This window comes from Amblyomma americanum, chromosome 4 (assembly GCF_052857255.1).
Source record: "Amblyomma americanum isolate KBUSLIRL-KWMA chromosome 4, ASM5285725v1, whole genome shotgun sequence".
NCBI lineage: Eukaryota > Metazoa > Arthropoda > Arachnida > Ixodida > Ixodidae > Amblyomma > Amblyomma americanum.
In genome coordinates, this window is record NC_135500.1 from 218,117,195 (window position 1) to 218,134,025 (window position 16,831).

Genomic DNA, 16,831 nt, shown 5'->3' on the forward strand with positions numbered 1-16,831 from the left:
TAATACAGGCCAACTTCAGTTTGTCCTAAATGTTCTTTTAATAAAGGGTACCATTCAATCTGTTCCAGCGGAACTGTATGCAGTACTATTATGAGTCACTGGCGTTTTGCTTCATCTGCTGCGAAAGTTGCTGGGCCACGTCCCCTTACGGGGTGAAGATGTCCAGAAGGAATGCCGCTGTCGCTCGCGAGCTCGCGCGAACAAATTAAGTAGAGACGTTTTCACAAAGTAGCCTACTAGTATAACCGTGCTTCAGTCACGGGCGCGCTAGCCTATGGTCCGTGGAAGATAATAAGCGAGCGCATATTCGGCTAGTCTCCTAAAACAGTCCCTACCTTTCGCTGTAGCATGAGACACTGTCCAAGCTTCTGAGCTCTGGAATCACCTGACTCTTGGGCAGCGCCTTCAATATCAACGCCACCTGAAAGGTTGGCTGCTCTAACCATGGGAAAGACTGCCCGCCGTCTGAACCGCGGGGGCATCTGCTGGCCTTACCGGGTACCAGGGAGACGGCGCAGGTTCCTTGCATAAAGCTGAGCCGAGCTGGAAGAAAGAACGAACTAGAGACGCGGAAAATCAGAGCTCTGAGTTTCGACGCGTAAGCGCCGGAAATTTCTCCGGGGTTACAAAGCTGACAGCACATATTAAAAGAAACAGAGATCAGGTGCGAGGGGTTTAGGATACTCGGCAAGCGCTGACAAAAATTGAAAATTTTAATGTAGAAGCAGCAACTTATACAAACAACCATTCCGAACGCGTACAAAACAGAATGACGACAAAAATAAACTTTAACATTTCGCTATCGAGGAACGAGACTACATAATTTTCAAGGCACTTTTTTGTGTGAATATCACCGGAAACATCACGCGCATTTTCACCTTTGCGAAAATAAGAATTTTTCCATGTATCTGCAACTGTCCGAGTTTACAGTCAGGAGCAGCAATCTAGAACAGAAGCTCTCAAACAGTGATATCAGTGCAGGCCTTGAGGAAAAGTTGGTCCTGTCCTAGACTGGCGCAACTGGACACCGCATGATCTGCAAAAGTCTCACGCAAGTCTCTCTGACGTTAGCAGTCCTCCCTAAACGTCGCAAAAAATCGCGGACATGATGCTGTGTAACGACCAAACCCTTTCTTCATGTTGATTTCAACGTCATGATGTCGCGCGCCCTATTCCGCTAAATCATTTTTAAGAATTCACTTAATGTTGCACCATCTGCTCTCCGGCGTTGTTTTTCTTTTAAGTTCACATATGTATGGAGACATTCAAGCTCAAGGCTGACAAGGTATAGACGCGCGGTGTGTTATACTCTAGCACCGTGGACAGCCTTAACGCACGGTATAATGTTCCTTCAGATACAGGTGTCAAAACGAAGTAGCATGCACAGGTCACTGAACCTGAAAGTCGGTGTGCAGAAAATATATTATATATGTCTTCACTCGGTTTCTAAAAAGGCTTGTTAGACTAATATTTTTTTACATCATGCCACTATCCCCCCCTGGTACCTTTTGCGACGAACCATAAATGACTGTGAGCGATCGTGTAGGACAATTATGATGCGTCGTGGTGACAGGCTTTCTCTCAGCAAATCATATAGCGCATTCATTCATTACAACAAACTCTGGAAATTTCTTCCTAGGACCACACTGCAGTGCAACTCTTTTCACTGGCCTCCCTCATTGGTGCTGAGCCGCAGTAACATCAAGATGCTGTGCCAACAAGCTCGAGCATCTGTCCCACAAAGAAGAGCTCAAGTTTGAAGGCGAGAGTGATACAGATGTCTTCGGCTCTGAGGTGGGGATTTTTCTCCCGCGGAAGACCGCGTAGGCAGCTTCTGATTCGCAATGCATGGGCTGGGAAGTGCTGCATGAAAGGCTACTTCCCTGGCATGAATGGCTGTGCAGGAAAGGGGCCTCGGCTGAGTGTCCAGTTTAAATCGCTGTCTATGGCACAATACTTAGAAACTTGCTGCAGAAAAAACCACAAATAGACCACACCAATACAACCTTCACAGCTATTGCAGGAAGCCTTGTGCAAGTTGTTCTATACTACATCTAGCATTTGGAATGCAAAAATAATTTCGGTAAAGTACATGCTCGTTCCGTGTCCGTGTCTCTTAGCGCCTTTTTTACTTTGACAGTGGCTGTCAATTCTCCGAAATGCTCGCGCGGGCTTCTACCGGGAAGTTAACAGCTCAAATAACAGGACATACAGCGACACAGAGCCAGGGGGGGGGGGGGGGGGGTACTGTTTTGGCTTTACTGGCCTAGAGCCCGTGTCCTGTGTGTTTCTCTCCATTTAGCTTCTGAACCAACCTGCCTAGCTTCGGGATGCCGAGACTCCGTCAAAACGTTCTTCTTTGCCCTAAACCCCAGTAGATCATTTTTAATGGTAGGATTTTTCAAGATTATATTATTATACACAGGTAACGTGATTTCGGGACTGCCCCGATGTCAACAAAGCATTTCTTGGGGGCTACGCTCGAAAATGATAATACTTTTTCAGCGATATTCACATCCTCAGCCGAGTAGCACTGAAAGCAAATGCGATGTTTACACTCCCTGCAGGCACTTCTATTGCGCCTGAAAGACCACCATGCCCCCTTTTTTTCCCTTATAAAAGGCATTACACAAGTATACTATATGAATCTCCACTGGCTTGCCGTTGCCTTTTGATTAGGCACTTTGAAGACAGCTTTCAATACTTTGTGTTTCGAGAGCTCAAATAAAGAATGATCTCATAGGCAATGAATAGCCGCCCAGATATAGGAAGGCAGCATCGTCAGCTTCACCGGGATGTTACTGATGAAGCCGTGTGCGTTTTTTCAGCCCCATCGTTCAAGATGCGCCCGAATGGCGGTCGTGGAATGACATTAATTTATGTTAATGCAATATGTTACAGCAAAAAGGGCACGGAAAAGCAGGTAAAAGAAGCTGGTCTTCCAGTGGTTTAACCCTTCTTCCTCAAGGTGCAGCAACACGCACTCCGATACCAGATTAGATTTACAGGTCGATAAAAAGATATATCGTTTCCTGCGGCCTCTGAGTGAACGTTTCTAGCTTCTCCCTCATCTTGTTTTTTGCCATAACTATTCGTCTCGAAGCCAGCTGCAAACAGGTTCGAAGCACAGCTGCAACGCAAACCACCTCTAGTGTTCACAATCAGGAGTCGAGAACGCTGCAACTTGCGTCTGCGTTAGCTTCGGGGTGTCCTCTCTTTGGATGTGGGCAGGCTTGCCTGCTTCGGGTGCTTATTCGAAAAGCTGCTTCCTTTTGTGCGATGCGCGCACCATTCTCTGAGGTAGGTGCACAGCCACAGTAGGGACATGCACAGCGTCACGCCCCCGACCAGGCCGAACAGACCCTCGTAGTCACCGCGGGTGTCTCTGTAAAATCCTGAAAACAAAAATTCGAGAAGCGTCACAGCTGAGAAAACAAAGCGACAACAAATGTGGGAATAAGTTCCGCAACACATCAAACATTCGTATGAAGTTAGCACGCCTTTTATCGAATCGAACAAGTTGTCCTTTCGCTTCCAGGAGGAAAAAAAACTGCGCAGCTCCGCGCCGCCGCAGGCAACTTGGTGCGACAGCAATCATGTGCTGTGGCAGTCACGCGACGAAAAAAAATGAAGTGAAAATCGGTTTTTGGTGAAAGTAAATGGCGCCGTATCTGTCTCACATCTCGGCGCGCACCTGAACCGCGCCGTAAGGGAGGGGATAAAGGAGGGACTGAAAGAAGAAATAGGTGCCGTAGTGGAGGTAACCGGCATAATTTCGACCACCTGGGGATCTTTAACGTGCGCTGACATCGCACAGCACACAGGTGCATTAGCGTTTCGCCTCCGTCGAAACGCGGCTGCCGCGGTCGGGTTCGATCCCGGGTACTCCGGACCAGTAGCCGAGTGCCCTAACCACTGAGCCACCGCGGCGGGTACACGCGACAACCAAGAATTGAGAAAACTGTAAATACTATAGCTTCGTGCAGAGCACAAAAATAACAAAGGTGCTGAAAATAGTGCCCTCAAGTATGACAGTATTTCGCCGCGGAAAATAAATGCCCGCCATTCAGCCCTGATGCCAGTTACAGCAATCACAGGCGTGAACATGTCTATCCATAGGAGGGGGGAGGGGACCAAATTTCTTGGTAGCTCCTGTTCATGGCAGCATGGAAGAACGCGAACAAAATACGCAAATCCCTCTCCGATCTAGGGGAGACACTGGCTCCTTTTCCCTCCTGTGTGCACGCCTATGGCGTTTAGAAGAACTTTTTGTTGGGCTAGATGGTGCATTTTGACGCCTATGTCGCCAAGAGTCGTGCAAAAGGCATGTCTGAGAGAATATTCACGCGCTTGTTGGCGGATGAACTTGCGCGGAACGTTTCGCTATCTACCGACAGACCTTCTGCGACGCTGCGCCTACGATGGCATATAAGGTGGCCGGCCATCTTATAGGGGTTGCCCGTGCAAAGAGAAGCGGACAATATCAATGCCTGTCTCATCAGCTGAAAATGGCGAATCATGCTTTTTCCTGCCCCTCTACAGAAGGATGGAAAGTTGGGCTAGTTGGCAACAGTTCATGGTGGGTGGAACAGCGCGAACAGACGAAAGACGAGAAGACACAGACAAGCGCTGACTCGCAACTAATGATTTTATTAAGAAGAACATACATTTTATATTTAAAAAAACACGTGATATATCAGGCACATAGCAATCGCATATGCACTTTTCAATGCTTATCTCGCTGAATTCAATGGTTACATCATGAATTATCTAAAAAAGAAACCTCCTTATCAACAAGAATCAAGGAAGGCTGGCTCACACACTCCGCTTGTTTTTTCCGAATGAAATATGCCTCCATTATTTCCCTGGTTGTTTTTTCTCTATGGCGAAACAAAATCTTTGTTTTGGTGACCAGGGGGCGGCATTTCTCTTTTTCTCCGGTTTTCCGCACTCTCGGCAGTGATCTTTCAGATGGGAATAACTTGAATCCGAGAGCGAATTCAAGTGTTCCCGCAACCGAATATTAATGCAACGGCCGGTTTGGCCTATGTAAACTTTCTTGCAAGAGAGTGGACGCTCATAAACGACTGAACATGCGCAATCGACCAACCGTGACCTGTGCGCCACTTGGCAATGGAACGGGCTAGCTCTTTTTATATGTTCGTGGCGATTGCTAATGGCTCGGCATAGCCCACTCAACTTATACAGCGCCGAAAAAACAACGTCTACTTCGAAACGACCAGCCACATTTTTCAAATTGTGCGCTATCTTGTGGCATATGGAACAACAGATAGATTCTTATGTGACCTTTCATTTTTTGGTTTCACAAATTCTGCCCTTACCAATCGCAAAAGTTTTTCACGAGTTGATGAAATAACAATGTCTGGAAAACCTGCGCTTTTTAGCCTACGTACTTGTGACAGCACACTATCTGTAACGCAATCTGTACTTGTGAAAAACTTTTGCGATTTGTAAGGGCAGAATTTGTGAAACCAAAAAATGAAAGGTCACATAAGAATTTATCTGTTGTTCCATATGCACACAAGATCGCGCACAATTTGAAAAATGTGGCTGGTCGTATCGAAGTAGACGTTGTTTTTCCGGCGCCGTATAAGTTGAGTAGGCTATGCCGAGCCATTAGCAATCGCCACGAACATATAAAAAGAGCTAGCCCGTTCCATTGCCAAGGGCGCACAGGTCACGGTTGGTCGATTGCGCATGTTCAGACGTTTATGAGCTTCCACTCTCTTGCAAGGAAAGTTTACATAGGCCAAACCGGCCGTTGCATTAATATTCGGTTGCGGGAACACTTGAATTCGCTCTCGGATTCAAGTTATTCCCATCTGAAAGATCACTGCCGAGAGTGCGGAAAACAGGAGAAAAAGAAAAATGCCACCCCCTGGTCACCAAAACAAAGATTTTGTTTCGCCATAGAGAAAAAACAACCAGGGAAATAATGGAGGCATATTTCATTCGGAAAAGGCAAGCGGAGTGTGTGAGCCAGCCTTCCTTGATTCTTGTTGATAAGGAGGTTTCTTTTTTAGATAATTCATGATGTAACCACTGAATTCAGCGAGATAACCATTGAAAAGTGCCATTGCGATTGCTATGTGCCTGATATATCACGTGTTTTTTAAATATAAAATGTATGTTCTTCTTAATAAAATCATTAGTTGCGAGTCAGCGCTTGTCTGTGTCTTCTCTTCTCGTCTTTCGTCTGTTCGCGCTGTTCCACCCACCATGAACTGCCCCTCTATCCTGCCCATTCCCACTCGCTAGCTTCCCTGCCTATCAAAGCTCAGTCTGGTCTGGGCGAGTCCGCCGCACTGCGGGGTGAGAAGCGCAGCGCGGCACTGCAGTTACATGAAGACGAACTTACTGACTGCAGAAGTGACGTAACCGCAGCACACCGGATCGCGGATGTCCGGTGAACAAGCCGTGCGCCCTGCTCCCATGGGAAATATCGTGATCTGACAGGCTTTTATAATAGAGGATGTGCCGTATCGGTCAGGGCGCAGCAGAAAGTAACGAACGGCACAACCCTGAGAGCTGCTTCCGCTTACCTATCAGCGAAGGCCTTGCAAGCCCCAGCAGTCCCGCGAACGTCGTGGCGATTCCGAAGCAGACGCCGAGCTTGTCGATGCCCACCAGTTCCATGAACAGCACGGCGATGAGTATGAGGGTCGAGCCGTTGCACCAGCCCGACAGGACGGACAGCGCCACTTGGCAGGAGTAAGGGCTGCACAGCGGCATCAGGTAGAGAGAGGCGCCCCACAGCACGAAGTGAGAGCCCATCATGGTACTCTTCGAAAGGTACTTTCGGTCCGTAATCCAACCGGAGCCAAGCCGGGCCAGCAGGTCGGCCACGGCGTACGCGCTTATCAGGTACACTGCGTTCCATTGAGAAATTCCTTGGTCGACGGCGAAGTCGACAATAACGGTCATGTACGTGCTCATGTTGAACAGTATCATAGATAATGAAAATGAGATGAGGTAAAACTTGGGAAGCATCAAAAAGACCAGCAGAGGAGCCCTTTTGCTTCCGACAGTCTGTTGTTTCGAGGAGTTTCTTGGCACGGGAGTCTTAACGACCACCTCTACCCTTGCAGAATCGTCAGCATTGAGCATTCGCACTTTCGTACTGTCGTCGTCAATCTCATGGCTGCACAGAGTGAAATTCTTGGTCGCAGAAAACTGAACTTCCTGGCCAGCATTTCCCTGAGCATCCGTGTCATTTGGCAGATCAGCAAAGCCAGACGCGCCATTGGCTGCCACCGTGACTCCACAACATCGATTCTCCTGGCGTTGCTCACTGCTCTCAATCATGGCGTCTCTTTCGTCGGGATCTTGGACTGCACCGTCATCCCTGGTCACGTCGCTGGTGGCGCGCGGGGGCGAATCTTCAGACCGCACTCGCGGAGGCGTTCGCTGCAGGAAGGCACCGGCCACCGAGTTCAACATCGCGCCGCCGCAGAGCAGGAAGGTGCCCCGAATGCCGTATTTGTCCGAAAGCAGCTGTATGACCGGAGGGAAAACGAGTCCTCCGATTGTGAAGCCGGCGTTGCTGATTCCGGACGCCATTGCGCGGTACTTGTAAAAATGCTGGTTGATCACAACGCTGAACAGGGCTAGCAGTCCGATGCAGGTTCCTGCATTGGAGGCAGGAAGAGGAGAGGCAGAACGCGGATTGATTCGCTCCTCGTGCAGTCACAGTTAAGGTACAACGGGGCGCAATACGACAGGGAAAGCCCTTGGTGAAATCAAGAGGCGAGCTCGTAGTGACGTCGGTGTGGAACGTTGCAGAGAACACAAGAAACGATGCCAATGCGGGAAAAGTGATGTCGCGAACACTGACAAACACGGTTGAAAATCGAGCTTTGGGCAGGATAACAAGACACTATTTTAATTCATTTGCATTCCGGGCCAGTTCCTTTTGACCATCGTCATTGTAGTCACTTCTACTGCGCCGCTGTTATTGAATGATCTCGCAGCCAATGAAAATGACACAATGGAATTAAACGGTTCGCAGTATTTCACGGCGGCCTGGGACTACATCGTTACCCGTTTTATACGAGCCAGTCTGAGTACATAGTCCCTTCATTCGCATCAGCAATATTATTTGAGAGTTTCTTATAAACCTTCCGGTTTATGCACAATATTTTAGCATGAAAGAATACATTAGTGAATCCTTCCACGCCACTTTAGAGTTTTTAAGCTAATTGCACGCACGTTATTATTGTCATCATGGTCGCCTTTGCCGCTCTCTTTTCCTTTTATATCTCCGCTTCCCATTCCTTCGCCTAGGCTGGCGAGACAATCGCGGGGTCACATGCCCGCCCTAATGCTCCGAGCAAAATGCACACAAATCGCACAAAGTGAGCTAGCACTATACGGCTTACAATCTCTAAAGAACCCATTGTATGAGTGTCCGAAAACAGCTAGACACTCAGAAATATATATATTTTCAATTATAAGCAATTTTTATGATGTGCAAATGCGAAAGCGAGTGTAACTGGCTTCATGGGTCAGTGGACACCTCAATCCCCTCAGCCCTAACCAAAATTATCTAACAGATTTCCCAGAATCAGTACAAAGTCGAGCCACAACATTGAGATATTCGTGCTATTCATATAATGTTAGTATATCCTCATTAAAAGCCGAGGCAGGCTTAATCTAGCTTGTAGACGTCGTATCACTAGTATGTGCTTGTTTCATAAATTTTATTGCAGCTCACTTCGTCATCCGCCCTACATCAATCCGCCGGCACTCATTTCCCCCCGCATTGGTCATCCCCTTCAAGTTGCCTGGCCTCGTACGCGCACTACTACATTTGCATCGTCATTTTTTTCCACGCTCAGCCACGGACTGGAATAGCCTTCCACACGGTATCGCCGCAATCAGCTGTCCATCAACGTTTGTGAATTATTTAGCGACTATATTTAGCAGCGAATAATTTATATACCTTACGTGTTTTCTTTGTTTATTAAATCTGGTTCATACATGTAACCCACCCCTTTGGTAACAATCCCAATCCCGGTGGCCTTTACGGTAATAAAGTGAAGTGAATCGCGCTTTGAGGTAGTAGGCGACGGTGAGCACGCCGGCGGCCTACTGCTCCAAGAGGGGCGATGACGTCATTTGCGTGCTGCGTTTCGCCCACGGGTTTCTGATAATCGCGGAGTTTTCGTATCATGAGCCAAGTAATGCTCTCGCATTAACATGGCCGCGCCTGGGCTTCGACCTCGCTGCGGCGCGAACAGATCAGCTTCGCTGGCCACTGCACGGGAGCACTGTAGGCTGTCGCCGCAACCGATCACGCCTCGTGTTGAACTGCAACGCACTCTCGCGCTGTGCACTGCACGTCGTCGTCTTCATCAACTTCCACCCGTGCGCAATCGGTTCAGAACAGACCGTTACCGCAGTGCCCTCTTAAGGGGCGCTAAGCGCAGTTTTATAGTGCTCTGCTACCAAGGTCCCCAGTTCCCTATTCCGCCTATCTTTGCCTGACAGTGAAAACCCATCCTCGAACCGAAGGGGAAATGAAACGGCAACGTGTTGGCGCACATGCTTCGCATTTGGCCCCGTAATTTCTTTTTTTCAGTCAAAAAGTGCAGGCTGGCGAACCAGAACCTGTTTCTCTACTCCCGGTGGGTGGCGCTCACCGTGGACGATGCCGAGGAATATGTCCAGGAAGAGCATGGAATTCGCGAAGAAGCACACGCTCACGGCCAGCGACCCGCCAAGGCAGCCGACCACCGTCAGCTTCCATATGGGGATGCGCCTGGCCAGCACACCCGCGAAGGGACCTGCGTCAGCGTCTACCTTTACACACACACATCAGTAGCTTCATGGGAAGGTTTAAATAATAATAATATATTTTATTGCACACAACGTGTACAGGGCAATGAAACGGGCCTGTCAAAGCCTCTAGTGGCTTGAGCGACTTGGCCCGGCAAAGTCGGCAGACGGACGTGCAACGTCGACATAAAACGTGAACATAATAACACAAAGTATCAAAACAATACTAACACGAAATGAATAGTGACCCAGGTGTAACAGGTTAGGAAAAGTAACATCAACAAGAAACGAAAATAAACAGCAAGGAACATGCGTTAATACAACAGTAATTTAACACTTCGTGCCTGATCATGAATATTTTTCCGACTTACAGGAACCATGTTACATTGAGTGAACCATGATTTTCAACGCGGTTTTTTTTTTTGTTGCGGAAAACACTTCCTCTGGCAAATCATTAAAGATTTGGGGAACATAAACACAGCGCCTGGCTTCCCCTTTTCTCGTTGAGGAGAGCCGCACCTCAAAACGAATGGTACTACGCAGGCTTCGGGACGCTGTATGACGTATTCTGAAATTGATGTCCCAGAAATGCCGTATACCACTACAGTCTGTACAAAGAGTGTCCGAAAGCATGGAAAACCATGGAAGTCACAATAATTAAAGGGTCGAATTTATTTATTTTTTTGACAACCTTAAACACTGGTTCCCTCTTCAGACACCCTTGGAAAATATTGAAGCACATACGACCCATACGACGATACAAAGCACTGCGCAACTAAATAGCTTCATTCTTCGACTGGAAGGAATACTTTTCCGCGGGCATGACATGAAGGATCTTGCAGCTCATCGACACCGCAAAGCCACTTGATGCGATAGCACTGAAGAGCCTTCGCCCCTCCAAGCAATCATCAATGGCAACGCCGGCTGCGCTATTGTTCAGTTTTGCATTGTGTTTCCAGGTGACAATTTTCCGGCCACAAGTCACGTACGAAGGAGCCACCGAGAAGTCGTTAACCTTCTCAGTGGAAGAGGTCGGCGCCAATTGTTTACACCTACGCTGTATGCAGCGTTGAAGCGGCATGTTTCAGTTTGACAAAGAGCGTGGCTCCATCGAAATTCGACTGCCACGGCCGGGATCACACCCGCGTCTTTCGGGTCAGCAGCCGAACGCCATAACCACTGAGCCACTGCAGCGGCGGACAAAAAAAAAAGAGCAGTTCCTTCCAAACCACCTCGTTCCATACTTTCTTTTTGTTTTCTTCACATCAACACATTAATTGATCACACGCGCACATGATTAGTACCCACTTAATATGTAATGAAGTGTAAGTAAGCATAAAACCTCAACCACATTTTTTTCTTTTTCACGAGAATGGATTAGGTGTGCGGGGAAGCATAGACACGCTAAAGTTTATTTCCACTTTCATCGCCCGCAGCTGATCAGCTTTTTGTTAAGCACAGGTTGCTAGCAAGTCGATCGCGATACACCTGGGAATAGGTCACTCGAGTGAGAGAGGGCTTTTTTGGAATTCACACATTTTCGTTTAGGAAGAAGAAACAACTGTCTGCAACTGTGCTAAAAAAACGGACCTGGTGAGCCACATATACAAATAAAGTGGTAAAAACTACCTATTAAGCCAGCGCTGCCAGTAAAGAGAAAAAAAGGCACTTTACGCACAGCTAGTGTTCGAACAAAAGAAGAAGAAGCGTCATTTTTAAATCTCTCGGTGCCGCCGATGTGGCGGAACTTGTAGAGGAGCTTTGTAATGCTATCCGTGGCAGATCAGAGCTTGCAGGGGTTGAGGAGGAACCTTATTCTCAACTCTCAAAGATTTGGAATCAGACATGATTCCAGTGCGGTCGGCATTTCTATCCTTTACCGCATAAAAGCATCCTCCTCTCTCTCACTTTTTTCTTCAGCAATGAATCCCAAGCGCGCGAGCACACACACAACGCGAGTACATCTAAAGCCTTTCCTTCTTACGCGGACCAAACAGCCTACAATCAACGCCAGCAGGCGTTTCCGTGCTCGCTGAATCATTATATATGATAACTGAAGAGGCCACTACTCCTTGAGGCTGGATTAGGCTGTCTTAGAACGCGCAGCTACAAAACGAAATATAACCAACAAAACGACACTTATGGGCTTTGTGTGGTAAATCTGTAGAAACAATTAAACATCTTATCCTCGAATGTGATGGCATCCATCTGGATGTCGATGCAGGCACAGTCACTCTCCCTGAGGCCCTAGGGTTTGGTCATAAAAGTGGTCATGTGAATTAATCTGCGGTGGAGGTTAGCAAAAAGCGATTGGAAGATAGGTGGCTCAAAAGCAGAGATGGGATCTAGAGTCAGCAGTGTACGATTAAAAATGCATTTAAAGAAAATGGGGAATATATAGGTCAATTTATAACACCGGAAAAGAAATATAGGGAAATAAATTTTAAAAAACGCCGATCATGGTGGCAACTACCGCCACCCCGTTTCAAAGGGGACGCTCCTATCTTTCATCCATCCATTCTAAGTGCAAGCATCTATCTTAGAAGAGAGGAGTGGAAAGGGGGGGGGGGGAGAAGCGCTGGGGACACCCGCGTGTACATAGAGTGGACTAACACCAGTCGACCTCTTTCCGCCACCGACTAGGCCCATCTCCACCAGCGCAACTGATACAGCGAATGTCCTTCAACGAGGTGGTTCTATACCTACTGCGTTCCCCAAGAACATAACGCATCTTTCCGCGTTTGTTTTCCGCAAACTTCAGAACGCAGTTTAGCATTTTTTTCCCATCGCAGTTTCACTCGGGTGGGTGCATGCTCAGAGGTGGGGCACCTGTGAGGAAGTAGCAGACCACGGACAGGTTGACGGGCCACGACGCCTGCTCCCTGGTCACCGGGAAGGTGCCCAGCAGCGCCACGTACACCACGGCGGCCGAGCGGACCAGGGCGAAGGTGAACACGTTGATCCAGCTGCAGGCCGCAGCCACGGCCCAGCTCCGGGGAGAGTCCATGCCTGGCCGCTTTCTCCCTGGGCAAGACGGCAAAGCGCGCATCGTACAAGGTTGTGTATCAGCAGCGGAGATACGAGAGGGCTTATCTCGCGACCTTCTTCTTTAACGTTTCTCGTTTCTTAACTCGGCGCGCAGTGTACACTACGTGAGACCACGAAGGTGTCCCGCCGCCCGCCTGCATCGCGAGTTTTATTTGCACGGAAAACTCCGGTGCTGGCGGTATGCATGGAAGCCACCGCCGTCGCCTCGACGCGCGCGGAGGCTGCAAAGAGCGTCTATATTCCTTCTTCCCGTTTCCACGTTTTTTTTTAATGCATTCGCATTAGAGAGTTCTGTGCAAGCGCAAATGGCGACAGCCGTCACACATGGTGTGTGGCATAAGGAACCTTAGTATGCCACCTGTCATATGAAGAGCTTTAGTGTTCGACTTCGGATACAACGAACCTAAGTATGCCGGCTCAGGTATAACGAACTTTAGTGTGCCAACCGCGGATATGCTAACTCATTCAAGCGACCAACCGAGGATCGCTTAATAGTGATAGTGGGCGGGCTGATCGTGGTTGCTGTGTGCCAGTAGACAGGCCCGTGCAGTTTCATCTTTGCCGTGCAATGTGGATCGTTTTGCACTTTCGGCATTCCGAGTCGCTCGAAGGTGAGCGCAACTCCCGTTCTCAACCATCCCAAGCTTAGGGCTTTCGGGGGTGCTGAAAGTCCGCCATACTTTCCCGCATTCAGCTCATGCGCCTTTTTACGTTAAATGAACATCGCGTCCCTTGTGACGCCACGTCACAGCGCGTCGTCCTCAATGACGTTGTGCACCGGCTTCAAGAGAACACTGTGGTGCGTCGCGCGGATCGGAGAACTTGGCGTTCACCTAATCTGACGGCGACTGCTTTTGTGAGCGCGGGCAAGCGCCAGCCGCCAGCGTGGTAGCGGCACACAGCGAGAGTCGCGCAACGGTGCCGTCTTACGAAGTATCGCATTAGTGTTTGAGCGTATGAAGAGCTCAAGTGGAGTGGTGCTCCATGCACTTGAGATGACTGACACAGCACCCGAGATGGGCGGGAAGGAGCGAAAAGAGAGGAGAATTGATTTGAAGGGCATTGGGCGACTAAGCACAAACCGCTATTTATGCATGTTCTGGCGCGCCCGGTGGCAATTAAATTAAACTTGTCAATTTTACTTTCGTTTCTTTCGCCTTTCTTTAACAAAAGGCCCCACAAAGTGCGGCTGCGGCATTCCAGGCTGACCTTGTAGCTCTTTCTTTAAACACACTTTGAGCCACCAGTTTACAGCCCCAATAACGTAAATACATTCCACATCCATTTTGGGTAGCAAACAGCTTTTACCCAAAATGAATACATACCAACTATCCGTTCTACTACATTCCACATCCTTATCTTTGGACAAATAAGTGTCTCTTAGCAGAGGGTTACTGACGTCAATAATATAGGTGTGGAGAAAATAACAGAAAATGCAGAATGCCAGCTGCTACAACGTCCCTCATCACCGCAGGGCACCGATGTTGGCCCTGAGTTCAACCGATGCTTTCATACTGCCGGGTTTGGCGCGCAATACGCGACAGGCCTCCTAGAATATGTGCTTGCATTCATCAATAAACAGCTGGAAGTCTGCGCCCGTGGTGTCGTTTTCGTTTCTGTGCATCCTGTCCTTGTCTTATTCGCGCAGTCTTACCACCTTTTAATGAAATGAACCAACTAGGCCGCAGGAACGTTCTACTAAAGCCGTAGTGTTAACCGGTCAACGCGCGGTGCCCGCAGCTCCTGTGCCTGTCATATAAACAGGGCGTTTTATTTTATTCAGTACATATTAATTTCAACAAGTTAATTGAAAAGCTTATTACAACTTATTTAATTGACAATATTCACAAATTCGCTTGGAGCGAGATGGCCAACCCGTCAGATAACCTAGCCCCAAAAACAATGTTCTGTAGCTATTACATCTTATTAAAAAACTTGGGGACCTTCTCAACCACATTCTTAAAGTACAAAATTGGATAGCTTTTAGGTTGCCTGCTTTGGTGCCCACAATTAGTGTCTATTGTTGTTCTTGCGATTTTAAAGCCAAAACTCCGGTTGTTACCGACTACATTTCCCTTATATGGTATGCATGAGTCACCACCTTCTAGACTGCTCGAGTACTTTTCATGAGATTATCCAATAAGATTAACTAATCCGACGCCCTAATTCACCTTAATCCACCAACTAGGCCTACTTCAAAATTTTGGGGATCCTCATATTTTAAAATTCGATGGTGCCCAGTGATTGAATCACTGGTAGTCACGTGGTGTTGACGTCACGACGCTCATAGATCGTGGGGTGTCCTCATACCCCTCCTGGCGCAGTGGCTCAGCGGTTAAGCAATGCGCTATTGCCCGGTCAGGTGGCTGCTTCAAGCACAGCCGCCGGTGGGGCTGGTGAGACCCGGGTTGCTCTTCCCGAACCCACCTAAGGCTCACGAGCAGTGCTAAGGCGGGCAGGTTGTGATGACATCGCAATATCACGTGACCTCTTTCGACTGATCAGGAAATTTCCTGACAGAGAAGCGGGATTTGTGTGTGTGTGTGTGTGTGTGTGTGTGTGTGTGTGTGTGTGTGTGTGTGTGTGTGTGTGTGTGTGTGTGTGTGTGTGCGTGCGTGCGTGTGTGCGTGTGCGTGTGCGTGTGCGTGTGCGTGTGTGTGTGTGTGTGTGTGAGAGAGAGACGACAGCCTAAATGCTGCCGCATTAAAAACCTGCACTCAATAGAGTCACGCAGCTTTGGTGCCGAGCTATGCTTGCTGAGCTGAAGGCGTCGCACTTGGCGCATGCATACCCTGACGCTGAAGAAGAAATGACAGGGGGGGGGGGGGGGGGGCAGTGTTGCGATGACTCGTAGAAACGACCTGCGATAACGCACTCGGTCTCGCATATCAGGGCTTGAAGTGCGGACTCCACAAGTTCTCACTATCACACGTGGATACGCCCCGAGTCTGCGCGCACAATGAGGGCAATAGCGGTGATAGGGACCCAGCGAAATGTCTTTCTGTGTCGCAAGGAAGGGCACTGAGTCCAAGCGCTGAGGCGTGCCGGAAATTTAGTGACACGAATTCTTGCCAACGTCACAGTGTGTATATGCGCTGCCGCTATCTCAACAACCGCTCCAGGCTCGCTGTGGCACGGATGTAAGCTTAGGGAAGGCGACGTCCCCACCACCACCCGAGGGCTAAAGCTAGTGGAACAGTACACACCTGGCAGTAATTTATGAACTTTTCTTGTTAGCACCTTTTCGTTCGCCAGTCACGATTATCTATATTTTTTTAATGCAATGGTTCTTTCTTTTCTGTAATATTGCACGATTCGTGTGTGCCGGGCGAACTCGCGAGAATGTTTTGGTGTGAAGCCGCGATAAATGGTAAAAAGCGCATTCCCTCACTTCCGATGGGCAAGCTGAAAGAAAGCATCGCTCTTTTAGGCTCGATACCGGCAGGCATAAAGTTTTAGAATAAAGCATACTACGCAGACGAAGACGCATTTTACACACTCGCACTGTACATTCTTGGAAACAGCGCGAAAGACACGGACGCAGAGGAGGGGCGTATATACTATAGCACTGACTTGACTTACAGCTAAACATTTATTGCGAACAGGCCCACTCTTGAAAAGAAAAACACACAAAAGAAGGAAATGTGGAAATCAAAGAAAACTTGCCGAGGAGATTTAGCATCTTAGCTGAAAGGTCTAATTTCTTTGCCGGATGAAAGCACTGAGGGCGCACTCAGACACGTCTCTCTATTTGATATCAAAGCTGACAACACGTCATACAATATGTAGTAACCCTCAGTAAAACCTCCCTTGTAAGTAAGCGATCGTGTATACATCTCTTCTCTGCGAACGTGTTTTCTTGGTATGGCCTTGCGCACACGACGAGGCGAACACAGGAAAGAGTATAGGACGACAGAAAGAGCGCAAACTATCAACCGACTTTATTGCTATCACAGCAACATATATATGCAGGAATAACACGTGC

The 16,831-nt window shown here is 48.4% G+C and overlaps 1 protein-coding gene across 2 annotated transcripts in view; it reads right to left on the bottom strand.

Annotated features, from left to right (window-relative positions):
* Positions 1-695: 695 nt before the first annotated feature.
* The window catches only part of LOC144129356 (monocarboxylate transporter 12-B-like), a 32,436-nt gene continuing 16,300 nt past the window's right edge, over positions 696-16,831 (bottom strand). The window contains exons 2-5 of one of the 2 annotated variants that reach the window (XM_077663424.1): positions 12,628-12,822; positions 9,663-9,806; positions 6,564-7,649; positions 696-3,395 (exon numbers count right to left, since the gene is read on the bottom strand). In XM_077663424.1, coding sequence (XP_077519550.1) covers positions 3,196-3,395; positions 6,564-7,649; positions 9,663-9,806; positions 12,628-12,822 — 1,625 coding nt within the window. In that variant the 3' untranslated portion in view covers positions 696-3,195. Of the gene's footprint in view, positions 3,396-6,563; positions 7,650-9,662; positions 9,823-12,627; positions 12,823-16,831 lie in introns of those variants that run through there. The other variant, XM_077663425.1, reaches the window with a different exon arrangement.